At 46.2% G+C, this 27035-nt stretch overlaps 3 protein-coding genes and 1 long non-coding RNA gene across 5 annotated transcripts in view; 2 read left to right on the top strand and 2 right to left on the bottom strand.

Annotated features, from left to right (window-relative positions):
• rell2 (RELT like 2) overlaps nucleotides 1–4337 on the bottom strand; it is a 39478-nt gene extending 35141 nt beyond the window's left edge. The window contains exon 1 of one of the 2 annotated variants that reach the window (XM_035411870.1): nucleotides 4161–4337. The gene's annotated coding sequence lies outside the window, so the exon portion shown is untranslated. The remainder of the gene's footprint in view (nucleotides 1–4160) is intronic. The other variant, XM_035411871.1, reaches the window with a different exon arrangement.
• LOC118224386 lies at nucleotides 128–1515 on the top strand. Its single transcript, XR_004764629.1, has 3 exons — nucleotides 128–217; nucleotides 419–489; nucleotides 1435–1515. It is a non-coding gene; the product is annotated as an uncharacterized LOC118224386 (long non-coding RNA).
• An 808-nt stretch (nucleotides 4338–5145) lies between the features above and the next one.
• hdac3 (histone deacetylase 3) lies at nucleotides 5146–13619 on the top strand. Its single transcript, XM_035411872.1, has 15 exons — nucleotides 5146–5372; nucleotides 6172–6254; nucleotides 6677–6819; nucleotides 7208–7289; nucleotides 8023–8079; nucleotides 8223–8278; nucleotides 8823–8956; nucleotides 9186–9266; nucleotides 9758–9831; nucleotides 9928–9992; nucleotides 10363–10452; nucleotides 11382–11440; nucleotides 11922–12001; nucleotides 12102–12259; nucleotides 12770–13619. Exons 1-15 carry the CDS (start codon nucleotides 5318–5320, stop codon nucleotides 12837–12839), a joined length of 1287 nt encoding a protein of 428 aa, XP_035267763.1. The 5' UTR covers nucleotides 5146–5317; the 3' UTR covers nucleotides 12840–13619.
• A 734-nt stretch (nucleotides 13620–14353) lies between these two features.
• The window catches only part of myot (myotilin), a 28520-nt gene continuing 15838 nt past the window's right edge, over nucleotides 14354–27035 (bottom strand). The window contains exons 9-17 of the mRNA XM_035411873.1: nucleotides 24420–25301; nucleotides 23949–24096; nucleotides 23047–23148; nucleotides 21827–21864; nucleotides 19459–19591; nucleotides 18503–18710; nucleotides 17553–17718; nucleotides 16445–16578; nucleotides 14354–14633 (exon numbers count right to left, since the gene is read on the bottom strand). Of these exons, the coding sequence (XP_035267764.1) occupies nucleotides 14503–14633; nucleotides 16445–16578; nucleotides 17553–17718; nucleotides 18503–18710; nucleotides 19459–19591; nucleotides 21827–21864; nucleotides 23047–23148; nucleotides 23949–24096; nucleotides 24420–25301 (1942 nt within the window). The 3' untranslated portion in view covers nucleotides 14354–14502. The remainder of the gene's footprint in view (nucleotides 14634–16444; nucleotides 16579–17552; nucleotides 17719–18502; nucleotides 18711–19458; nucleotides 19592–21826; nucleotides 21865–23046; nucleotides 23149–23948; nucleotides 24097–24419; nucleotides 25302–27035) is intronic.

Below are 27035 nucleotides of genomic sequence, written 5' to 3'. Positions count from 1 at the left end.
CTCTCCCCCTCTCTCTCTCCTTTTCTCCCTCTCTCTCTCTCTCTCTCTCTCTGACTCTGTCTGCGAGCCAGCCGCATCATTTATTAGATCGCACACCACTGACAGTTTTCAAAGGTCTTTTCGACACCTTCTGCTCGGAAACTCAGAGACAAATTGTCCAGTAATCGTAGCTTCTAGCACAGCTCTGCTGAACAGCTGATCATTCAATAAAACAGCAGTGAGTACATTTACCTGTATTAATTTAGCGGATGCTCTTGTCTAGAGAGACTAAAAAAAAATTCCAATAAGTTTAATGAACACTGGCACGCATGCAAGAATGAACTAACACATTATAAAAATCTGAGCTGAAGTAAACATCCTATCACACTGAAATAGAAATAGTAACTACTTGCGAATTTCTGTAATTAATGTCACACAGAAATTCGCATGCAGTAAAGAAGTGGCCAAAGATCAGTACTAAAGAGCTGTGCAGCGGAGGAACATTGCATGGTAAGAATAGCTGGACAGAATTTCATAAACACAAACCCCCAACACCCCCCACCCCCCATCTGTTTTCAGTAATTTAAAATGTTTTTCTTATGAAATTGAGAGCAAAGCCCTGGGATATTCCCCCCCCCCAATGTCTATTTCCCGTGGTCTCTGTGAGGAGAGGGAGAACTCTGAACCATAACCCCCAGAGTTAGAGTCCTTCAGTAAATAATTATGATATTCCCAGGGCCCCCTCCTGCTGCTCCCAGCTCCCAGCTCCCGCTCTGGCTTCTTAAAAACTTAGTATCTGGAACACACTGCACCCCTTTTACCAGTTTAAATGCAGTCTTCTAGCTGTTCTTTAGGATGTTACCACCAAACAGGATGTTGCCGCCAAACAGGATGTTGCCAAATTGATAAGGCACATATTTAATGCTGCTATATAGTGAGCTATATGACAACGAAAGGATCCCTTGTTCTCAATGTCACAGAAGTCTTTGCTACCTCAGCGTGCAGCACTATTGGGAGTCCCAATTAACAACAAGAGAAACACCCATTTCATTGCAATTAGTTATTTAGTTTAGAATAAGCTCAAAGTCTATTAAAACATTTAAATTCAGCGTCTCCGTGATAAACAGACTTAGCCTAATAGGAAAACATTTGTATAAAGAAAAGACGCACATGGGAAAGATGAAAAAAACAATGATTTTAGCACACACGCGATAAAATGAACAGCAAGAATCGAGATGTGACTCAGCACTATCCCACAGTCTGCTGAAAGCTTGCACTGTGATGACATCACATTTATTTCGATGGCCCGTAAAAATCACTGACTAGACAATCTGCACTTGCATGACTATATTCAGCCGCTTCTTTAGCTAATACATAGCTAATAATACCAAGTTCTCTTCTTTCAACTGTGTGATCGATTGACTATGCCTCACTGTTTTTTTTATTACTTGGCAGACACCTGTTTCCATGACAACTTACACAGCCACAGGATTTACTGAAAAGAGTCTGATTAACAACCTTCTCCACGGTTACGACAGCAATGCCTCACTCAGGATTTGGAGCTGCAACCTGCTGGGTGCAATTCCGGCAGCCCAACTGCAGACCCCAATTCCCCCACGTCCCTTACGATATCAGAACATGCACCGATAAATGGTTTATATACGTGGAGTTCGAGGACATGGTCGATTCGGGAATACCCGTGGTCCACCTGGGCCCCTCCCTTACACAAACGCTCATAGAATACGTAATCTGTGTACACAGAGCTATCCATCACCCTTCAATAGTTATCAAAGTTCTTCTGACCGAGTAGCTAAACACTACCCGTGCCACCATTCTCTCACTCACTCCTGCTATCCATATTACTGCTCTGAAGCAGCTCTCTCTCTCTCTCTCTCGAGCATGTTCTGATCTGGTTTCACATTGTGAAACAACATTACCAAAACTATGTATCCTAACATTATCACGCGATCTCTCTAGATGATTATTATTTATGAATCAAATATTTTTATATTAACATAATCATTATGCACGATCGTGTTGATTTTTCTTAATAAACACATACATAATAATACCTCATTTAAGCTGGACTACAGGCATTAGTAAAATATTGGAGAATATTACAGTCTAAAATGAAAATTTAGCCTATTGGATTTATGTAAAGAAAAAAACTAGACCTGTGTATATGATGTGTATAAATCATTTGTAAAACATATAATACAGCTGTGGGAAAATATACTCTCACAGCTTTTACTGACCTCCTATCCCTTCCTTGTCTGGTTTTAGGCAACCGGAATTTGCCCTTGTCCAGCAACTGCAGAAGAGTTAGCTGAAACCTGAACACAGTTGCCAAATACTGCAGGCCCATTTCTAATTGTCCAGAGGCGGCCTGTGTAGCCTACTGTAAGCACAAGCATCAATTGAAAAATCGTTGGTGACCTTTACAACAACTTCTCTTGTTACACGAAACGACTGAGGTGTCCCAGGATAAATTCAGCGGTTGACAGTGACTTGGTGATGTTGTGTGTCCTGCACATATGCACTCTCAGAAAAAAAGGTACAATTCAGGACCTAGAAAGGTACAATCACTTGTCACTAGTACCTTTAGAGGTACAGTTTTGTACTTGTGCAGAATTTGTACCTTTATTTCTGAGAGTGTACCAAACCTCATTCAAATGTACTGTGTGTCCCTGGCCTGAGTGACCTTTGATTCAGAGGCCTTGCTTTTCGCCTCAACACGCCTATAGTATATTCTTTGCATAAAAACAGCTTCGCAAAATACACTGTATGTGTGGAACACTTAATATGTGCACTTGTAACTGACACCTGCAAAAAAAAAACTGCTGGATCAGGGATGCAGATGTTTCTTTTGCCATATTTTACTTGTTCCTTGAAAGATTCCAGTGTCGTATCAGAACGCTATATCTTAGCTGACAGTGTTAGTGTTATAAACTTAATTTGTCCTCACCTTTCTGGAAAAAGCAGGGAATCTTTTACATGTCAAATTGTAGGGTTTACTACTGGCAATGGTGCTGGTCTCATTTAGTAGGCTACAGACTCTTATATTTAAAAGGGTGCTGGACATTACACACTTTCTGGAGTTTCTTTCCACCTGATTTCAGCTGGTCCTTCTTCTGTTACAGTAAGTGCATGACCAAAGGGAAACACTTCCATGATAATATAAATTATAATAATGTGAGAGGAACAGTCACGGTAAGAATCAGTTACTGTTATATATTATCTAGGCCTAATTCTTTGATTTCTAATGATGTTCACAAAGGAAATATATAGTTACAATTCTCTTTCGGGCCAATCCAAATGACCTCCCTCCCTTGTGTACCTAATCAGGTTCTAAAACAGCAGTAGGCCTATCTGCTCAGATGTTTTCACAGATTTTCTGTCTTTTTTGTCCCTTTCTAGCTCAATCATTTGCACTTGCTCAGCATTGCAAATCTTTGGGTTGACATGACAAAAAGGCTCTTGTGATCAAATAATAATAATAATAATAATAACAATAATAATAACAATAATAATAATAATAATAATAATAATAATACGTGGTTTTCCGCATGTGCATACCGCATCTTCCATATTTTCCAAGTTCCCATTCGATAACTATGTGGCATAAGCACGGCGTGGCCCGTGACACATCTGCCCTTGGCGTTTTACTATAGAGCCCCTAGAGAACGGCACACGGCATCAATGTCTACAATCTTGATAAGCGTTGCAAAGACCGCTGAGATAAAACACATTTACCAAATAAACCGGGAAGAGATAACGCGACCCATCATTTAAACGTTCTAAAAAAGCGCATAGGGGTGTGGGGGTACAATTAATTGTAATATCATGGCTACGAAATCCACGGATTATCTATTTTTGTTTATTAAATAATTGTTAAAACATGTTAGGGAAATAATAATAACGATAAAAAAATTAGTACCGTAACTGTCTTCATATTACATCGCCACGACTGTTGCAAATAACACATCCGACGCTTGTGTCTTTGCTGCATCACAAACAACCTCCCTGATTCGTTTGCAGTAAACGGCGCTGCCCATCTTCCTACCCACTGAGCAAGCCATGTACACCCTGCGTTCAAATGAATCGAAGGCAATGGCAATGAAGCCCCTCTCTCGCGTGCAGACATGCCCTCAGGAGCACAAGTGACCAGACCTCAGACTCACCGGGATGTAATAATCGCAGGTCTTCCTCCCCGTGCTTGGACCATTGAGATGCGCCTGCTTTCTGAAATACAAACGAGGTTCGCTCCGGAGTAAACGGAGGGAGGGCGAGGAATTCTCCCAAGTTATTTAAAGGGAAAATAACCCAGTCCCGTTGCGCGACCATGACCTGAGTGAGATTAGTCGATATCTTTAATAACCGTAGAGTAGAATTTGGATTGGCTATAACATAAATTCAATCCAATTCTAATAACAGAATGTTTATAAAAATAACAGCAGTGAAGAATAAGTAGCAAAAATGATATACTTTGGAGAATTTATTCAATTAATTAAAAACTAAAACCCTTTTTAGCTTATATGATGACTCGCATGAGACTTGAAATAAACTGCTGAAATTACCTTTGAAACTGCAATAAAAACGTTTAGGTAGGTACATTAGAATATTTGCTATTCCAATACTTAAGAAACAGATCCTACAGTCTGTGTTTAACATGGTTAAATGCGGGCAAGATGAAAACACAAAGTTCACCTGCATTGAATAAAATTATAGTCTACAGAAAATTACCACGTGCCACGTTTTACATCATTCCACTCTTTGACTCGACATATAAAGTAGCAGATAACTGGAACATAACTTGATTATATTTATATAAAATCAATATATAAATAAATAGGATGGCCTGTATTTATTCATACGTTGTACATGCTTCAACAGCCTATATTTAATTTGTGAGCAACGGAGGAATGACACAATACATTACCAACAATAAATAAATAATGACGTGCAAGTCGTACGCGATACGATACTGCTAGTACAATTAACATGAATCACAAATCTGTGTTTTGATACGGGCCTACACGATGTAGTTTCGTGAGTTAATTAAGCTACGGTTTTACGTTTATTACAATACGAAAAATGGCACTTCCACTTTAAACCGAACCCCGCTCCCTGAATACGTCATTACAATGCTCAGCTTCTAATGTCGACCTGTGATGACGTCGATTCGGTTTTATTCTGTGTTTACAATGGCGGCTATGTGTTAGCTAGCTAAATGAAGGAAAATTAATTTATACCAAATCACCGATTATCTGATATTTTAAAAAATTAAGCGTGAAAAATATTTTTTGTAGTCCATTAGGTTATATACAGTTTTCGCACAATGACGAATAGAACAGCATATTTTTATGACCCGGACGTGGGGAACTTTCATTATGGTAAAATGGGACTTGTGTTAGCGGGCTAACTAACGTTAGCTTTCTCTTTATATTTTAACGTTTTGATAACTTTAATTCCGCACCTAACTATCAGTTAGTTAACATGATATTTATCTTTCGTGCGTCCTGTCGATCACCTGTTTAATTCTGCTTGATACTACAGCTAGGTCTGAAAGCAAAATGCAGAGCTTAATCAGCTTTTGATAGAACGTTAGCTTTCAAATAGCGTTAATCATCGAATAGGTGTGGTAACTATTCGATTCAGTGATTGTAATCTGTTGATTTTGTACGTCTTTAGGCTATGTGTGGTGCGGTGTGTGACACCGATCGTTCATGTAATCGATGTCAAACCGATTTAATTGATGTTATATTGAGTGCAGGATATGAAAACGTGATAAAAGTGAATCGCCATGTTATGCAACAGATATTCACTTATTGTTTATGCAACTTGTCTTGGAAACTATTCACCGAGACATGGTTTTGTGTTTGAAACTACTAATGTAAAACTTGAACTATGCACACTAATAGCTATTCCCATATTATGTCAGTGATTTATTCAACACGATTCATTATCGTAATAAAGATCTTGAGGGGAAACAATGTTCTAATATCTAAGATTGTATTATTATAAATGCATTTATGGCGAACTTAATTGCAATACCAACGTAAATGTAAATTCAGCTAATATTCATTATATTTTACAATGTCGTCTGAAACTAGCTAACTGCAGTGGTGTAACTTAGCAGACAGTAATAATTGTGACTCTTGATGGCTATTTTTATTTTTGTTATCCTCAAAGGTGCGGGACACCCGATGAAACCTCACCGTCTCTCCCTTACGCATAGTCTTGTTCTGCACTATGGCCTCTATAAAAAGATGATGGTATGATTCTGATTCATTTCTGTTTCATTTGCGGCCAGAGATTCAAGGTTATTCTGTTGAATGTGAATATTATGCTAGCGGACCCAACGACTGTAACCTTTCACTGAAAACCGGAATTCAACTTTTTGGAAAGAATGTTTAGCCTATAGGGATTCAGAAGGTCCTAAGACCAACGTTTTTTTAAGAGCTATAATTTTTTACTGTAGCCTTTGTTTCACGGTGAATTCAGAGAACATACAGTTGCTATGTACTTTCAATACCATAGATTTTTACATTACTGGTCCCTTGATCAAGATATTTCATTTGACTCTATCTTTATTTCATATTTTAGCCTCAGAAATCAGCCTTTGCGGAATGTTGTTTTGTCCAATGACTGATGTCATATGCATCGTGTAATATCTCTGTGTATTTGTCTATGTTAGGTGTTCAAGCCATATAAAGCTTCCCAGCATGATATGTGTCGGTTCCACTCTGAGGATTACATAGACTTCCTGCAGAAGGTCAGCCCTAACAACATGCAGGGCTTCACCAAGAGTCTCAACACCTTCAATGTGGGAGATGACTGGTAAGGATGACCCACCTTTGCATGACAGACTATGAGTGGGAAAAAGTCAGTCTCAATGTTCACATTCGTTACTAATTTAACATTCTCGGTAATGCATTGAGGGCGGGAACCCTCATTTGCAATGGTGCCAAGATACTGTACAATAAAGCCAACAACAACAAAAAAAATTAAATAAACTAAGAGAAGAAATAAGAGTTCACTTGTCTGGAAGGAACTGGAAGTTTGGTTTTATTCAGTGAAACGTCAATGTCACATGATTTGTTGTCGTCTTTACTCATTGTAGCCCGTGGTTGTTGCTTTAGATGGAACGGACAGATGAGAGTGGTTCTTCTCTGTCTGCATGGCTTAAATATTCATTGTATTAATGCTGATTCCTGTCCTCTCCAAGCCCTGTGTTTCCTGGCCTGTTTGAGTTCTGCTCCAGGTACACTGGGGCCTCTCTTCAGGGAGCAACGCAATTAAACCATAAGGTGTGCCCCTCTGAAGCATGCACACACCCACACACACACACACACACACGTACACGTACACGCACACGCGTACACACACGCACGCTCACACGCACGGACATGCACACTGACACAAACACATGTCCAGTGAAATCCAGTCATCAGTGCAAATTTTTTTTTGTCAGATAATAATGCAGGAAACATGTATTTCACTGAAAATGACAGAAAAACCTCCACCACTACGTTTAATATCAGATCTATCAGTATTTGTCCACTCGTTCTTTTGTGCACCCTACTGCCACTTTAAGTCTTCCATCCTTCCAATCAACAAAACACCAAAAGTGTCAATGATGTTGTTAGAGCCCTTCAAAAGTGGCTCTAACATTCAAACAGACAACCCCCCAACCACACCTTAGCTGCATTGCAGATTTATTTGTCATGTGCAACTGAAATGGCTAAAGGAGATATTTTTGATGAGATTAGATATAATATAATTCAACTGCGCAAGGAAGGTGAAGGTAAAAAAACTGCAGGAGTTTCCAAAACTGGAATTTAAAAGATTATTGCAAGGGAAAATGGGACTCCTAGCAACCGTGCAAGAACTGGTAGACCATCAAAACTATCATCGTCACAAAGACGGTACTTAAGGGTTTTATCGTAGAGATAGGAAACGAATCGAGTTCCACTCTGGCTTCAGATCTGAATGCATGGTCAATGCTGTTTCAGTGACGTGAGAATATTTTTCTCCTGACAGATATGTGACATCGCCATAAACTGGGCTGGGGGTCTGCATCACGCCAAGAAATTTGAGGTAACCGTCCAACTCCACAAATAAATAAACGTGACGCGATTAACGTGTTGCTTGTTTTCTGTCATTAAAGCCTTCTTTGTATATTTAATATGTTTAAGTAACAAAAATGACACATCATTTGTATGTCCACATTTTCTCCTCAGGCCTCTGGATTTTGCTATGTGAACGACATTGTCATCAGTATACTGGAACTATTGAAGTAAGTATGCAGTGATTTTCTGTCCTTTTATTCTTACTTCTGTGTAATGATTGTGGTGTTTCTCTCCTTTTATTACATCTGTGTAATGATTGTGGTTGGACAAAATCGAAGTGAACAGAAAGGATGTTTCTCTTCAGCGAAACCACGTTTAACTAGTCAAAGTCCTCCGCATTGATTTCCCACATTTACACTCGGTTCAAATTGGAGATGACGGCTGTGTGAAAGGGGACCACTTCTCAGGACTACTGAACACAGAATTTAGTGCAGAAGAGTGCGGAGTGTAGAAGAAATTAAACGAACCGTGAGATGAGACCCAAACGCCAGGCTTATTGATTAATCTGCCCGCTTTAATTCCGCCACAAATGGTGAATTTATTCGGCCGTGTTATTGATGGGCCGCTGTCGATGTCACAGAAAGGATCCAGTGGGTGAAAGGATCGTCATGGCAAATTTTCCCGGGCCTTAGAGAAGATGAGAGGGTTCCCCGGTGCAGTGAGCGTGTGGTAATTTATCGTTAATAATGCACGTTCATGCGTTTCTCACAGATACCACCCGCGCGTCCTGTACATCGACATCGACATCCACCACGGCGACGGGGTGCAAGAAGCCTTCTACCTGACGGACCGCGTCATGACCGTGTCCTTCCACAAGTACGGGAACTACTTTTTCCCCGGAACAGGTAAAGTCACGTCCGCGCTCAACTGTAGGAGCAGACTTGGCAAGCAAAGCACCTGTTTGAGGGCTGTCGGTGACCGTACCTTACGTGTATGTGCCTGTCTGCGCGTGTGTGTGTGTGTGTGTGTGTGTGTGTGTGTATATGTGTGTGTGTGTGCGTGTGTGTATGTGTGTGTGTGTGCCTGTCTGCACGTGTGTGTGTGTGTGTGTGTGTGCGCGTGACGTCTCTCCAGGTGACATGTACGAGGTGGGGGCGGAGAGCGGTCGGTATTACTGCCTGAACGTTCCGCTCCGCGACGGGATCGATGATCAGAGTGAGTCTCCTGCTCCTTCCTCCTCCTCCTCCCCTTCTTCATTTCTGCGGTTTATCGTCATGTACAGTAATGCACTGCCGTTCTGTTGATAGACTCTGAGTAAATATTGATTAACACGTCTAATCGTCATTACACATCACTCATTTGCTGAGCAGCATTGTGGAGCAGCTTGCGGGTTACATGTGCATTATAGACCAAATCCCATCAACACTGAACCCACGCTGCTACTCCAGTATTGCAGTTTGTGAGTTCACAGATAGGTCATGCTCAGTATATATTTACTGTGTGCATTTATTGAGGAATTAAAGTTTTGTAAGGAAAATATACGTGAATTATGTGGTAGCCTGTTTAGGTTCATTAAATTCCATAATCCCATTGGCCTTTCCACACCACATAAATTCATTAGTGCTGAAATCCTTAGTGTATGATTTTACTTAGGCAGGTTACTCTGTAAGTGCTGAGGTGGTCGGTCAATGTCTGTCATCTTTCAGGCTATAGGCAGCTTTTCCAGCCTGTCATCAAGCAAGTGGTGGACTTCTACCAGCCCACCTGCATCGTTCTCCAGGTGAGAACCCTGCTGACGTCCTAGCCGTTAGCGCCTTTACCGTCGTTTGTTTCTGCGTCTGGGGTCACTGGTAGTAGTAACTCTGTTCTCCCACAGTGTGGCGCCGACTCCCTGGGGTGTGACAGGCTGGGCTGTTTTAACCTCAGCATAAGAGGCCATGGGTAAGTTTCCCACGAACCCGTCAGTGACTTGGTAAACCAAATGAGCCCGTAACTGAAAACGTACACTGCCACCTGCTGGAGATTCCGTTAATCTGCAAATTTGAGGAAAAAAATATGAAACCGCTGTAATCTGGCCTGCAGTGTTAGATTTACACCAGGGGGCGCTAGAGGGTAGCTATTCACAAGGCTTTATAAACATGTCTGGCTTCTGAACTGTATTTTTTTAAACCATTCAGACAAGTATTTTTCATTTAATCATACAACTAATTCGTTTACGAGCTAAATGTGAAAGGTAAATCCGCATGTTGAATAAAATTTAGTGGTCATGTGGTGTGAATGTGATGTAATGGGCTGTCTGCTCTATCCGCAGGGAATGTGTGGAGTTTGTGAAGAGCTTCAAGATCCCGCTGCTGGTGCTCGGAGGAGGAGGGTACACCGTGCGCAATGTGGCCCGATGCTGGTGGGTGGAGCTGGCTGCCTTGGCTTGGCCTCGCGCAGTGATGTCACAGTGTGTCATCACCGACAGGGGCGGTTGGGTGACAGTGTCATTGTAGTGACAGGAAGTCGAAATGCTAGGCTGTCATTACCGTTGGAGGCCACAGTGAAAAAGGGCATCACTATTATGGGAAGTGGTGACAGTTTTATTACTGTTATGGGCGGTAACAGTGATGTCATTGCCGTTACGCACAGCTGTGACTTTGTAGTTTCCGTGACAGGCGGTGGAGACGCAAATGTGTCACCACTGTCATGGGCTGTCGTGATGGTGTCTTTGTTTTTCGGGGCAGTGGTGACAGTCATTTGGGCAGTTAGGTTTCGATTAGAACAGCGGCAATCATCCCTGTTCCTGGAGATCTACCAGTCCTGTAGGTTTTCATTTCAACCGTAATTTAGCACGCCTAATTCTACTAATTAGCAGCTCAGGGAGATCTCTAGCTGTTGAAGGAGGTGTGCTTTGTTAGGGCTGCAGTGAAAACCTACAGGATGGTAGCTCCCCAGGAACAGGGTTGCGTACCACTAGATTAAAACAATGTACTGTTAACCTAAAGGGTAGTGGGCAGATAGTTCGAATACTGTACTATGGCATTTAAAAAAAGTCTCTCCTTGTGAAAAAGCAGCCAGTTGGTGTGTAACTCTGGGAAGCCTCATATTTATTGTTCTAATGCTCTGAAATTATTGGCTGTTTACATCCAGTGCTTTTTTAAAGTCAGTGCCAGAGTTGGTGTAAATGATATTGAATATTCTCAGTAACTTTTCAGTAATTTTCTGATTGTATATTTTGGATATTAAAATTTTTGTTTCTGGCTGATCTTGAGTGATTGCAGTGCTTTAAGTCGTGTGAAGTTTGGAGCGTCTCTGTGTCGTGTACTGAACTGCGCTGTGCCATTTCAGGACCTACGAGACCTCTCTGCTGGTGGAGGAGTCCATCAGTGACGAGTTGCCCTACAGTGGTGAGTGTGAAAGTGCTGTTTGGTACCAGTGGAGCACAGAGAGTGGGCTGCTTTAAGTTCCAGTGTTCACATGGTGTGTGTGTATGACAGGAACTACAGAAGTATTGTGTGGTTTCTGTGAGATGTGTTTGTAGTGAAGGGTCTTCTGTCCTTTGTTCTTATGTCAGATGGAATATGATCTCCTGTTTGGTCCATTGTACTCATTCTCTACTTCTTCTCCTTCCTTCTCCATTTCTTTTTTCTCTGTTTCCTTTCTACCTCCTGTTTTTTTCGCTCTACCTGCTTCCTCGTGTGACTCCACCCTCCCTGCATCTTTACTCTTTCCCTGTCTCCTCACCCTCTTCCCCCTCTCTTCTCTCCCCTCCCTCTCTCTGCTTCTCTCCCCCCTCACTTCTCTCCCTCTCTCTCCTCTCCTCTCCCTCTCTCTCCTTTTCTCCCTGTCTCTCCTCTCCCTCTCCTCCTCTTCTCTCATCTCTCTCAGAGTACTTTGAGTATTTTGCCCCAGACTTCACGCTCCACCCTGATGTCAGCACCAGGATAGAGAACCAGAACTCCAGACAGGTCAGTGGGGATCCCTGCATGCTTGGCTCCGCCCTCTCCTGTTCACACCCACCCCGAAGCTTTGACCTTTGCCCTCTGCCCTCTCCCCTGTGCCCTTCAGTACCTGGAGCAGATCCGCTCCACGGTTTTTGAGAACCTGAAGATGCTGAACCACGCCCCCAGCGTCCAGATCCACGACGTTCCCTCGGACCTGCTGAGCTACGAGCGAACGGACGAGGCCGATCCTGACGAACGGGGCTCGGAAGACAACTATTCCAGGTGAGCCCCCCCCCCAAACACCCCCCCCCCCCTATACAGCAGGTGCAGGCAGACTCCCGTTACTGACAGGGCAGGAGTTAAACGATGCTCCCAGACGGGCTAAATGCAGTGTTTTGTCCTCAAACTTACTACGTTTCTTATGTGAGTTCAAAAGTGCTTATGAAGAAGTGGATAACAAGTGGCTGCATGGTTTAGTTTCTTTTCGAGCACTCCATCGTGTTACCTGTTCAGCACAGGAAGTGAAAGGGCTGGGTATTGTACTGCAACAAAGAATGCTCCGCTCTTTGTTTCATGTTCTGAATGGGGCTGCACTGAGCAGCCAGGGAATCGCCACCATTACACAACGGCCATTTTCCATCCATCAGTTCACGGTGCCCAAGGCAGTTTCAGTCATGCTCGTGATCCATATCCCCTTACTACCGTATTTCAGTCCTGTCCTTTTTTACTGTTTAAACAAAAACATTTATTCAGCCGGATGATAAATGCTTTCCTCTTCATTCATGCTAACAGGCCAGAGGCAGCTAACGAATTCTACGACGGTGACCACGACAACGACAAAGAGAGCGATGTGGAGATCTGATTGGTCGGCGCCGCTGAGGGCGTTTCCCTCTGTGAGGACTGCAGTTAGGGGGAGGAGTCCGCCAGCAGGCATCACTAATCGAACAGTAGATGAACCATGAACATTGTCTCTCTCCCTACACACAAAAGACTATGTCCTCTTTACATCAAGTTGACTCGACTGCAGTGTTAACCAGTGAGGTGGTGATGGGCACCATCAGAAAACCTTTCAGTTTTGTCCTTTTTTTTTTGTATGTACACGTATAGTTGTTTTAAATATGTAACGGACCCCCCTCCCCCCACCGAAATAGTACGGCCTTCTACTGTACGAAGCACTTCCCCCCCCTCCACCCCCCAGACAGCTGATTGACCCGTTTAATGCGAAGAGGTGAAAAGGTGGCCTTACTTGGACAAAGTGAGTCGAGTTATAGACCCGTGTGTGTTTTTCGAAGGTCTCTGTTGAAATCCCGTTGTCTCTTCCTGAGGTGACGCCGGACGGGGAAGAGGGGGCGTCGTCGCCCCCCCCGTTCCCAAGGTTAAAGTTCACAGGAACGGTTTCGGTAATCAGTGCTTTCACCCCGGACAGTCACAGCGTGCAGCGTAGACCAAGTGTCAGTCTAGCACAGCCAGCAGTCTATCTTAACGGGCAGGTCACAACAGACAACCTTCCGCTATGTATACGTATATATATATATATCAAGTCAGAATGTTTGTTTAAAATTTTTTTGTTTTTTATTGACAAGAATACTGTTTTGTAACAAGAAACGCAAATAAATGGGGATGAACAACCCAAAGGATTTAAGCTGAACAGATTTGTGAAAAGGACAAGCCACACCAGAAATGAACCATAAAGTATGCATAAGAGGGTCACTGCGTCAGGGTCTGAACAGGCAAATGTGATCCTAACAATGATATTTTCCCTTAAAAACCCAAAATGCCCAGTCCGGTGCTGTCAAGAGGGCTTTTTACACATCCATCCATTTTTTTATTTACACAAACCAATGTAGTTCAACTGTCACTCAAAATCATTGGGTTTTTTTTAGTTCCCTAAACTGGGGTGGGGTGGGGGGGGGGAACCTGCTATCATTTCCCAAGATGGTCAAATCTTTCAGTTCCAGCATCCCAATAAATAGTTCATATATTAGAATCCTTTTATTAACTTTTTTTATAGAAAGAAAGCTCATTGGACATACATTTTCACTAGAGGCAGTTCTGTGTTTTTAAAAACATGTCATAGACGGTGACAACTTTTCAAAAAAAAAAAAAAAAAAAATCTAACAGATGCACAAATCATCCTCTAACCGCTACGTCAGCAAAACCACAGTTACGGCGTTCCGACTCGTCGATCGAAGGCCTTCTCAGCACAGACATGCGGAGAGGGGGCGGAGCTTCCCTCGGGGGCGGGGCAGGCGGGTGACGGACAGCCTCAGGCTAAAGTGCATTTGAGAAATGCGGGTGTGGGGAGGTGTCCCGGGAGTTTGGGCAGTGTTGGTGATCCGCCGGTTCCAAAAACTTCTTTTTTTTTTTTTACACCCCCCGCCCCTCCTCCTCTCGGACAGGAACAGAGGGACAGCTGGATGGAGAGCTGACTCTGGGACGGGTGTGAAGGGTAGCACACAAACGGTGGGGTGGGGTGGGGTGGGGGGTCAGGTCAGGGGGGGGTAAGGGTGGGGGGGGCCGGATGTCTATAGCTCCTCGCTCTCGTACAGGGGGGCAGTCTTCTCTTGGGCGCTGTCTGGGCTCAGCACCGAGAGGCTGGTGAGTGCCGGGCGCACTTTCACGTGCTTGCCAGTAGGGGCAACCTTGTTCAAGCGAGCTGGGGAAAGGAGAAAAGCAGTTTCAGGATGAAATGCAGTACAGATCCTGAGCCTTTCCACAGACTGCTCTGGGTACTTTTACCCCTCTGAAACAACTTAATGTGTAATGTCATCATAGGAGCATATAACCACAAAGCTATGCCCTTTAACAAAAGCATATTTAGATCCAACGTGTTAACAGGAAATAAGGACTGCCTAAACATCATTCAAAAGGAACGTATGTATACATTAGATTTAATATACTCAAACAAGCTGCATCAGAAATGATGTATTTGAAAACAGAGGTATTTCCTTTTTGCAAGAAATTTAGAAAGCTTGTAATAAACGGAAGCATGTTCTACACCCCAGGCAGGTTTCAGCACAGATTCTCCATCGATTTATAACACAGCTAACATTTCAATGGTCCCCGCACTAGGAGACGCAAACTGTCCGAAGACAGATCTCCAGATTCAGCTCAACAACGCAAGCTGCTCTTTGGGACAGCGGTTAGCGTAAGAGAAGCTAGCGTGTGCGGCGTCCCTGTTCCTCAGCCAACATTGCTGTAGCTGGATTAAGCCCCGGATCCAGTTACAGGTTACAGGTCTGAGGGGGGGTCGGGGGCCGGGGGGGTGGGGGTGGGCTTGAAAGACAATCTTTCGTCTGAGCAGAGCGCAAGTCTAAATTTTGCTGTGCTGTTGCGAGCCTCGGTCACATCCGCTACGATAAATACAAATAAACCGTGGACAGTAACTCTACTGCACAGGAAGAAACGCTGCGATAAAGCAGAGAGTTTACACAGATGTACGCAGTGGAAAAATTTTTCTGGGGGTTTGGCTTGAGCGAAAGGTAAACAGAACAAAGAAAATTAAATTCCCTCCTTTTGTTACACATGACAGATGGTGTGCTGTGTGAGCAAGGATGAAATATAATAGGCATTGATAGTGTCTCAGAACAACTCAGCATTTTTTTCCCCCTTTCACTGTGGTTAATGGTCCTTTGGACTGTTACACGAGCTACTGATACACCTTGAGCCATAGAACAGTAGCAGTCTGAACAAAGGGACAGTCAAATTCCTTTTTTACACTTTTCACACAAAAATGACCAGAGAACAATATTTGCCTGCTTCGCAAAGATTTAAGTGAAACGACACAGTTAGTTCAATTTGTGCTAGCCAGTTGTCAAGCGAAATTTACAGCCAGTCAGGCAAACATGTCACTGCGTCATGGGCAAACGCACACTGGTCAAATCAAAGGTAGTTCAGGAAGCACAGTGTTTTTTGACAAACAGATAAATGATCCCCTCTCTTTGCCAGACCGGTACGGAGGTCAGCAGGAAATCACATTAAAACTATACGAGCAAGCCGAGCATCAGTACGAAACATCGCAACATTTAAATAATGGCTTTTTTTTCTTTGGCTCTTCAAAAATTAGGTAAAATTGTTGCACTTAAGAAAACATCTGAATACATACTGAAGTCTGCATTGGTTTAGCCTGCTCTGGGTATGACAGAGTGCATCAGTGATTTTAAAAGACTCCCTCTTCCTTGGCCTAGCTGCAGTGTGTTAATCTGTGCAGGCCAAAGCCCAGGTGGGTGATTCAGTGTGAAAAGCATTATATAAATGTAATATGTTTATGCATTAACCCATTAAGGTCTGAGAGCACAAATACGTGATTAGAATGTTCTTAACTGAAAATTCCAACGCTGATGTAGCAATCACCATGGTAACTGAAAGCAATGGAGTTCTAAGAACACTGACATATAGAATTTTGGGGGGGAAAAAGCATTCCAAATCTTGAAACGGTTAATAAGCATTCCCTCGGCGTCCGCTTACTTCCCACATCCAGCCGGGCGTTGCAGCTGGACATGCCGGCCTCGTTGATGGCGGACAGAGTGTACCAGCCGGCGTCGCTCTTCTCCACCCTGTTGATCAGGAGGCACAGCCGTCCCGCGCTGTCCTGGTACATGCTGGGAGAGAGAGCCGTTGCCCGCGTTACGACCAGGTACCGGCTGCGGCACACTGTACACTGGGTGACCCTAGGCACTCCCAGTTTTTTTTTTTTTATTGGTACACCCAAAAAACACAAACATGCTATACAACTAAAGATAAATACAATTGGAGGTTCCACCAATCCTCCCCCCCCCCCCCATCTCTGGTCCATGAATGAAATCTGCCCCCCACCCCGTGGTCCGCGATTGCAATTCCCACAACCACTGCCACCCTGGTCCGCGACCCACTCACAAATTTATCCGGTAAACCCACGATCAGAACACTGGCGCCACTACTGGAGCCAGGCCCCAGCTCCGGAACACTTCATCAACAATGTAATTTAAACTCCCACCTATACACGGCTTGGACTCCTTATGAATTCATAAGCCTGACATTAATAGCATTCCTTTATACTTAAGAGGAAAGATGATGCTTCCACGTCAAGCTGCAGAATCGTCGGGGAGTTGATGGTAAACCAATATGCCGTTGGGCGCCTTCCTGAATATTTTCTAGATTTTATCTGTGTTGGATTTATGGGCCCTGCCAGGCATTCTCCTCCGTGTATTGAAAAATTTAAATGCAGCCAACTTGTCAATAGAACAATGCTTATTATGTCTGGGGAAAGCGGAAAGCACAGGTGTCAATGCTAATGTGCACCACAATAATATCAGATCCCCAATTCCTGCGTACGCCACACAGGATCTTTACGAAAGTGTTGTGAAGTGTACATTTGCTTTGTTAATCAAGGCAAGTGTGACTAAAGCAACAGCCTTAGACAAGACCTCCCATGCACCCTGATTACAGAGGACTACAGAGGGTGTCCAAATGAGCTGAACCCAGCTGAACCCGTTTCTGCTGCCAGAGGACTACAGTAGTTCAGCACGGGGCAAACGCACACCTTTAATTAAATTGCACACATATGGATTGCTAAGAGTGCATGGCCTTCACACACCTCATCCTGTTGGGGTTGATCTGAAACATCTCCTTGTCCTTCTTCCAGTAGAGCTGGGGTGGAGGGGAGGCCACCACCTTGCACTCCAGCCTCACGGTGTCCCCCTCCAGGGCTCGCGAGTTCTGCATCTTCTGCACGAAGGTGGGGGGGCGCAGCATTTCCTGGGCTGGGGGAGGAGGGGGCCACAGTTGGAGTTAATACTGGAATATGCTGAGCGTTCACAGCGATCGTGACCCCTCACTGTACCGATGGCCAGTGGAACCTTTTTTTGTATTTGCACTTTCAAACCTTTAAGGCAGTAGTAGCCAACCCTGTTCCTGGAGATCCAGTAGTAACCAACCCTGTTCCTGGAGATCCTGTAGTAACCAACCCTGTTCCTGGAGATCCTGTAGTAACCAACCATCGTGTAGGTTTTCATTTCAACCCTAATTTTGCACACCTGACTACTAATTAGCAGCTCAGTGCAGATTGGTAGCTGTTAATGAGGTATGCTTTCTCAGGGTTGAAGTGAAAACTTACAGGATGGTAGATCTTTAGGAACAGAGTTGGTTACCACCAATATAAGGTGTGAGATTACAAATATGCGATTGGCTTAACTGAAGATTCTAATGCTGATGTAACAACCACTAGTGGTTCTAGAACACTGAATTGGAATGTAAAAAAAAAAAAACATTTAAAAAAAACCAACTCTTCAAAGGGTTAACTGGCTTTAAGAATGTCCCCTGTCCCTTACTGTAATTACTGCTGCAACTGAGTTGTTTACACAGTGTTATGTGCAGCATCTCTGGAGCCAATGAAAAATGTGCAGAATTATTACAGTATGTGTAGCTTAGCACTGTGCAGGTGTACAAATCCTACTGTAAGTTTGCTGCGAGTAAGAAGAGCGAAAAATCAAAAGTGGTGCTTGCGCATTAATTTTTTTTTTTTAAAAGGCCGCGTGGAGCCCTCACCAATGACGTCCAAGCGCAGGGAGAAGCGGCTCTCGCCGGCGCGGTTCTTGGCCACGCACTCGTAGACGCCGGCGTGGTCCACCGTCACCACCTCGATGATGAAGGAGTGCATGCCCTTCTCGCACACCAGCATCTTGTGGTACTCGTTGGGCCGGATGGCCTGGCCGTTCAGGTACCAGGACACGTCCGGGATGGGCAGCCCCCCCACCTGCGGAGACAGAGCGCGAATGTGTGAGGGGTACAGGTGTGGAACAGCCTGCCATAGACACTCACAAAAAAGGTGTGTAAAAGTGCCTATACAGATACAAACGCTTGTCACTGGGGTGGTATCCTATAGCCACATAAAATTTTACCCCGAGCCAGCAATTGTGCACCTTCTTTTCTTGTGAACAATACTTATTAGTACCCAAACATAACATCATTGTACTTTTAGGATGTACTACTAAAGAACAAAAATGCATCTCCACTGTACCATTATTTCTGAGAGAGACCTTTGGGGTGTGCAGAACCAACAGGAGTGACCTATTCTTTTATCGATAATGTGCATGTTCTTGTGTGTGGAGTGGGCCCATGTGGCCTGCTTATGCAGACATACTGTATATGTAGTACACATCCACATGATTTGGTCCCAGTTCAGCAGTGTTTAAGTGCAACAGAGTTTGTGGCATTTATGGCACCCAAGCTTTTTAATAATATATTTTTTTAAAAACTACTCCAATTTAATTTATGCAGTCTTCTTGCTTTAGCGCTGCACAATGATGTTCAGAACAATTATGAATTCGCCAAACCTAAAACAAACCCGAAGGTTGGCGGTGTCCTAACACGTCTGGCTGCACGTTTTGTTCCGCCGGTGTCTCCAATGACAAATATCTGGGCGAAATGCGTAGCGCACGTTCCGTTTCTCTGACGGGTCGAACCGATGCTATGGTGTAAATACTCGTGTAAAATCCGCACACCTTGAAGTCAATCCTGCAGAAGCGTCCCTCCTCCACCGTGAGGTCCTGGGGCACCTGCAGGAAACGAGGGGCATAGCACTTCTCCTGGATCGCCGAGCCCTCGTTGCCATCAGTCCCAGAATGCTGTGCGCTCCTGAGCGAGAGAGAGGGAAAGGGGCAAACGAAGGGGGTGTTTTCACGCTGTCCGCCACCCAAAAGCCTCGCATCTGAATCTTACGGGGGCTGGTCAAAACAGATAGAGCCATTCTATATCGTTTTGGTAGAGGAGGTGGAAAGCCCAGGGGTCAGAAAGTAAAAGTCCTGCCGTGTGTTTCTTCCACCCATGAACTCAGCCCAGCTGATTTCATCAACTAGTTCTCCTTATGGGCAGAAGGAGGGAAGAACTATTTGATTTGACTATCCTATGCTAATTAGCAAACTGAGTTGATTCGACCGAAACACTGGGGAGGCCTCTTACTTTCTGAACCTGGATTTTTCTACCTCTGCGCTTCAACCGGAACCTACAGATGTCTCAGAAACGGCAAGTTGCAGTGAAGCGTAGGCCATTATCTTCTCAGTCTCAGTCTTTTTATGACCTGTTCAAACACGGCGAGGCACCGTTCCAGTCCAGTTACACAGTACTCTGCCTTATTGGCCTGGCAGACGTGCTTGATCAGGGCAGTGTCCGTTACTCACAGGCTTACGTGTTCTGCAGGACACGTTATATAACCCTCGTACGCAGCTGGCTTTTCACCGATTAACCGATGATGCTCAAGCAAGGCATGTCGCTAAAGGGCACGGCAACCTTTTCGCCCCGGCGCCAGCCTTTTCGCCCCGGGGGCGTGGGCGTGGAGGCAGCGACCGCCGCCGTGCCACACTGTAGTCCCAGCTGACCCGAGGAGGTGATCCAGGGGAAGGGGCGAAAGACATCACCCCCAGGGTGCTGGGTCAGCCCAGTTCAGATGCTATAACTGTCCCCATTACAGCATGTTGGCGGTGCGGGAGTGGAGCCGGTGGGACCCGCTGGAAACGGGCGCGTATTACCGCCAGGAAACTAAATCCAGATCACGCTGTCCCCCCCGAACATCGCCCGCTGCTGCTGCCCCCCCACCCCCACCCCCTCACTGACAGTCACCATCCCCTGCCCTCCTCCAACCAAGGCCAATTTATACATGCCGCAATGCCAACATGTATCTGTGGGACAGACTGACTGACTGACTCAAAACAGCCTGTCCTTTCAGTCACTGAGCCTGATCTTTCACAAAGCGTTAGCGGGCTGCTGTCACCCCCATTTAACCATGTCTGTCCCTTTTCCCTAGCAACAAACATAGTAAAGTAGTACTACAAAATACCGCTTTGCCCTTTCGCAAGGTAGCTGAATAACTTCAGTAAATACCCAGCTGCATGAATGGGCAATATACAAAAATGTAATCCATGCATAAGCTGAAATGGATATGTGTGTCTGCTAAGCGAATAATGAATGAAAACTGATATACGAGTGTCACAGTTTGCAGACCAAAAACCTGGAAGAGAGTTAGCATTTTTGAGCCATGGGTTCTCTCGGTAGATTTCCAACGCTTTTTTTCCCACCCCCATAGGGATTTCGATTTCTGAGAAAATAAGGTCTGTGTTTAACATTTAAGCTTAGGAGAGTTTCACGTTTTTGTTCTACAACATAAATTACTCCCATTACTATCTACACTGTGAATTTCAGGTTGCTATACTGAAACTGAACTGAAACTGTAGGACGGAGTGTGACACAGTGGGTAAGGAACTGGGTTTGTAACCGAAAGGTCGTAGGTTCGATTCCCGGGTAAGGACACTGCCGTTGTACCCTTGAGTAAGGTACTTAACCGGAATTGCTTCAGTATATATATCCAGCTGTATAAATGGATACAATGTAAAGTGCTATGTAAAAAGTTGTGTAAGTCGCTCTGGATAAGAGCATCTGCTAAATGCCTGTAATGTAATGAAACTACAAAAATGGTCGCATTCCGCCAACCACAGCCTGCGTGCGACAACCGTTTCAGGCAATATAGGGACTCGTTAGCAACTTTTTTAAAGCACATACTGGCTATGAAATTTACGGGGGAGATATTAATGGTTGTAATTTATGTTGTAGAACAAATTGTGAAACTTTCTTAAGCTCACGTTGACCTTATTCTCTGTGGAACATAAAATTCCTATGAGAAAAAAAGCATTGGAGATCTGCCAAGGGAACCCATGCCAAGGGAACAAACTTCCGGGCTAGCCTAAAAAACACATCATCACTGTGGCACTCTATTGAAGAAGAAACTGAAATGCAAGGTGATAAGGTAGAAAGGTGATAAGATGTGACATTTTCCCCAGGTTCGCTGAAAGCCGTTTCCATTTCCAAAGCAGTATTTACCATATTCCTCCAGTGTGCCTTCCTTCTGGTGAATCTGGCTGCAGAAAGAAAACGATAATTTAAAAAATTAGGAGGAATAAGAAGAACAAAGGTACACTTTACATGGAAAAAAGAAAAAAGAAAAACTGCACTGTGATCTCGCAGCATAAGCATTCATAGACTAAACTTGACTTTGTGTCTTTAAGAGCGTGACTGTAAAATGGACATTCGCTTTCGCTGCCTGACATTTGGCATGTGGGGGCAGCAGTGGAGGACAAAGACGGCTGCCATCTTGGCCACCGTGACGACATGTTTCCAGCCTTCACCCCCCCTGTGGCGTGAGGGGCCCGCACGTGTGCAGAGGGAGGTGGGGCCCTCCTGGCATCCCACGCTACCGCCCCTCACCCCCCCATTGTCAGAATGCTGCCGTGGCACTGGGGCTTCGTGCTGGCTATTTATGGCCCAGTTCTCGGAAGAGGGACGCGGTTTCGTTATCTCACGAGGCCAATGACAGACGGGCAAAGCCCGAAATTTTCCCTCCCCCCTCTCCCCCTCTGCGCCCTCTCCCATTGTGCGGTGGGCCCCAGTGACAAACAGTAGAGGAACAGAACACACTGTACCCCCCCCCCCCCCCACCCCAACGCCAGTGTGAATGCCAGCACACACACAGGCACACATGGGACATGCCTCTCGGGATGGAGTTAAATTTACCGACAGGCAACTGTTAAGACTTCGTTAGGAATATAATGCAGAGGTGAACGTTAGCACATTTTTCTTCACCTCCGTGGAATTTCTCTCTTTCTTTCTTTCGGGGCCAAAATAAATCTGAAATGGAAGCCGACTCCATCGCTCCAGGGTGCGCTACCCTTCTCCCACTTTGAGATATATTTTCAGTTTTTCTTTTCTTTTTTTTTTTTTTTTTTTGATTTGTCAGCCAACTGCCATTTTGTTTCAGCAATGAGCAACGCCCATTTCCTGGACAAACGCTTCGTTTAAAAACATTTGGCTTGCCGCGATTAAAATAACCAGCATTTTTTTTTCTTTACAGCTGCGCGCGATTAACTTTTGACAGCCATTTATTTGGCTCACCGCAGACCCCGGTGACTTCGCCAACACCTCCATAATTGCCCTCGCATCGTTTAAGTGGCGGTGCAGCTGATTAAACAGCTAATTAAATCATTCAGGTTCGTTAAGGAGGGGGGTTAATGGGGCTCGGGAAGGTAAAACTCGTGGACAGGTACCTGCTCAGAATGGGAGTCCGGGGAATTCTCCAGATCAAAGACGGAGGCCGCGTTGTCGGGCCCCAGCAACCGCCGGGCCATGCGCTCCTCATAGGACAGCTTCTGTTCAGGGGGGCGGGACACCAGCCACAGGTCAGGGGTTTTTATAGGGCGCCCATACGAGGTTCAGATTCCAGGCAGCAGACCTTAGCTGAGGCACCAGCTGCCGTCGGTTAATCAGCACACAGCCCCACCAGGGGACCGGCCCGCTGGAACGGGGCAGAGCCTCCGATCCAAAGGCAGCTGGCCAAGTCCCGTCCACTCACCTGGAGCTACATACTATGCATGTTCCCTGCACTTGGACCGGTACTTCTCTCTAGGGTTTTCGGCACACTTGTTCCTGGTTATGGTTATACACTTTGTTGTACGTCGCTCTGGATAAGAGCGTCTGTCAAATGCCTGTAATGTAATGTAATGCAATGTACTAACCCTGTTAATACCGCACTGTAGAACAGCAAACATGCGTTCGTTGAGATGATGACACGCGCATGCACACACGTGCACACACACACACACAGCTTTTTCTTCAAATATAAATTTCTGCTGTGTACTGCTTTGAACTACAGCACGTGCAACGCACATCTGGGAGTGAACTAAACAAAAAAATACCGCCTTTGAAAAGAAGGGTAGAAGGTGATAATAAACTCTATGCGCCATCAACGCAACTAATTAAATGTGAAAACCATAAGCACATGCTTTTAAAACGTAAGACCGAAACGGTTTGGGACATTAGCGTATCCAGTTCTCTCTTTACTTAGGGGATAAACTTTGAGCATTCCGCTGGGTGCTTAGCAACAGGACCCCAGAGTGCCGCGCCTGCGCAGAGGCGGTCCTGTCCACGGCTCCGCCCCGGCGACGGTTACCTGGCTGTTGTTCCTCCTGCGCGCCTCCTTGCAGCGCAGCTTCTTCTCCAGGTCCTGGATGAGGGCGTCCTTGGAGCCCTGGATCTCCTCGTCGGTGGAGACGGACACCGGCCGGGAGGCCGTCTTCTTCAGGATGGGCCTGGGGAGGCTGAGGAGCAGAGAGAGGCCGCCGGTGAGTAACTGCAACCCCACCCCCCCCCCAAAAAAAATCACAAGACCACAATACAGAGCTAAAAGAACAACATGGTATTAGCTATGATGGAGATCACTCTGGTCACTGGGTAACTTGGAAAGGAATGGGACAGAATAGAAAAATAATAGAAAAGAATAGAAATCTGGTCAAATTAGATATCAGGTACAAACAATTATTAGTTTTTAAAAATGGAAAACACGACGAAGAAATACAAAAACACAGACAGTGCTGCCGTTGGTTACAGCAGCAGCGGCCATTTTGGTGCTGGTGGAACACACCTGTTGGAAGAGCCTTTGTAGCTGGCAGGCAGAGACACGAACGAGGAGGGGGCCACGCTCTGCTGCAACGTGGCTGTGGGCTTGGGGAGGGACGGGGACAGGCTGGGGGGGGTGGCGGAGTGAGGAGAGCTATTGGCGGGCAAGGACTGGGAGGCAGGAGGTGTGTCGACCGGCTTGGGGGGAGGGGGGGAATGCGGGGAGCGGGTGGGGGAGGTGGGTTTTGGGGGAGGGGCAGGGGCCGATTTGGGCTGGGGGGTGGTCTGGCACGGCAGGATGGAGGAGAGGAAGGCGGCGGTGGAGGGGTGCTGTGGTTGGGGTTGGGGTTTCGGTTGGGGTGGGGGTTGGGGTTGGGGATTGGCGGTGGATTTGGGGATCAGCGTGACGCTGGAGCGCATGGGGGCCCGGGACGGGGAGACGGGCTGGGGGGGCTGCGGGGGCAGGGCTTCCCGGGGGGAGCCCACGGCAGAGGACGCGGGGGTGGAGGTGGGGGAGCTCAGCGTGGACGAGGAGGTGCTGCCGTTGGGGTAGGAGCCCGGGGACTGCTGCACGCTCTCGTAGCTGGGGGCCTGGAAGTGAGGCTGGGACTGGATGAAGTGGCGGGGCCGCTCGTAGTTGAAGGCGGTGGGCGGGTACAGGGAGGGGGTGAAGCTGGGCAGGTCGGCGACGCTCATGCTGTTGCCGGGGTGACGCTGGCTGCTGGCCTGGGTGGCGCTCGTCGCGGGCAGCTCGGCTGATGGCGGCCTCTCCTTGGCGGGCGGCGGCGGCGGTGTGGAGGGGGAGCAGGCTTCGGGAGTGCTGCGGGATATCGAGCTGTGGTTGCTCTCTCCGGAGGGGCTGTAGGGCTCGCCTGTGCCTTTATTCAGCTCCTGTAGTTCCGGAGATCTGGAGGGCGAAAGTGAAATGGGACCCCGTTTCTACACCACGCCCCCCCTGAGACTGGCAAACACGGCAAGCCCAATATTCCCTAGTGCCCTCGGCTCGGTTACCGACAATGCATTCCAGGTAACCCTTTACGGTGTGAGATTACAAACGCGATTAGAATGCTCTTAACTGAACATTCTAATGCTGATGTAACAATCGCTACTGGCAACTGAAAGCAGTGGAGTTCTAGAACACTGACATTTTTTAAAAACATTCCGAAGAACCTACTCTTCAAAGGCTTAATCTGACCATAGCTGATAATAACCACTGTAGAGGGCACAGCCGTTGCTCTCCATCCGACCGTTTCTGGGCTTTGTTTCCACCACTCCGGAACTTGCCCAATCGCAAGTGTAGGTCGTCCCAACCTTACAACCACCTCCTCAATCAGTTCGGAGGCAGAGGACTAACACAGGTATCCTGTGAAATTCATGAAGTCAACCTGTCAGCTAGATCACCTGAGCTGCCGTGTCTGAGGACAGCCAAATCGATGCGAGCGGATCACAGGTGTCTAACTGAGACACCCTGCTGACGGAAACCCTTCCTCTCTAGGTGACGCAATGGCAAATGACGCATCGCCACGGGACTCCTAGTGACATTTGCCACTCTCATAGTTGGCTGTGAATATCGGGACCCCTCCGACATGCTTTTTCCATTCGGAATGCAAAACAAAAAAAACCCTGAGGACGTTCAGATAGTGTCAGCCACTTGAGAACAATCAGTTGGGTTCTCTGGAGAGACTGCACCTTTGCCTGCTGGCTAAAAAAAGCTCCGTGATGCTCTCGGGCTGAGGGCCAGAGTGCGTAACAGAAAATGAGACCGCTGGAATGAGAGGCACCCCGCGCGCCTCTTTAAAGCTTCCCCCGCGCGCCTCTTTAAAGCTTCCCCCGCAAATAAACCTGAAGCCCGCGGAGCGAGCTGACATCATCCGGCAGGTGCTGCTCGTTTTCCAGCCACCTCTGACGCACACACGGCCTCACGTGGAGCATTGTGGGTAAAGGGGGGCGAAACGCGCGCAAAACTCTCTCAGGACCCTCCAAAAAAACGCACAGTGGTCTCAGAAGGACGTCTTTGAGTCGTACACAACCCCCAGCCCCCACCCCGAGAGAACTGCACAGAATTTCTTTAAAACGCTCATGAAGAATGAGATCGAACGAATCCAAACTCCCCAAACACCCACACACACACACACACACACACACGCTTCTCAGAAGCTAACACAAGTTTCTCATGGAATGACAGACTAAAGCGAAACTGTGGCACCGTTCTTTGTGGGGGGAAATCAAAGGAGAGCGAGTGAACTTACAGCACGCTGGCGGTCAACAAGCCCGAGTCCCAACTGAACGCGTGACCCAGGGCCTGAAGAGAGGCATAAAGACTGAATTTGGGTGGAAGGTGACTCAGACTCTCTGGGCTCGGGGCCTCGTGTCCGGGACACATGTGCCCTCTCGGACAGACAGGCAGGGCCTGTTGCTGCCAGCCACCCACACGCACACACACACGCGCACACACACGCGCACACACACGCGCACACACACAGACACACACACAGACACACACACAGACACACACACACACACACACACATATGGGTTGGCTCTACCCCTTATGTAACAAGCTGGGGTGGGCAGGGAGGGGGGCATGGATTGGGGGGGGGGAGGGTGTGGGTTCTGGCAAACCTGAATGGGTATGAGGCTT

The sequence above is a fragment of the Anguilla anguilla genome, chromosome 3 (assembly GCF_013347855.1).
Source record: "Anguilla anguilla isolate fAngAng1 chromosome 3, fAngAng1.pri, whole genome shotgun sequence".
Taxonomy (NCBI): domain Eukaryota; kingdom Metazoa; phylum Chordata; class Actinopteri; order Anguilliformes; family Anguillidae; genus Anguilla; species Anguilla anguilla.
The sequence above is the reverse complement of the archived record's forward strand: the minus strand, read 5'-3'. Positions and strand labels throughout refer to the sequence as shown.

Bases quoted from the DNA above. Each gene is read 5' to 3' on its own strand.
- hdac3 (XM_035411872.1), top strand. From the start codon at position 5,318: ATGACGAATAGAACAGCATATTTTTATGACCCGGACGTGGGGAACTTT. The intron at 8,080-8,222 runs GTAACCGTCCAA...TTTTCTCCTCAG, and splicing joins ATCACGCCAAGAAATTTGAG to GCCTCTGGATTTTGCTATGT. The intron at 8,957-9,185 runs GTAAAGTCACGT...ACGTCTCTCCAG, and splicing joins CTACTTTTTCCCCGGAACAG to GTGACATGTACGAGGTGGGG.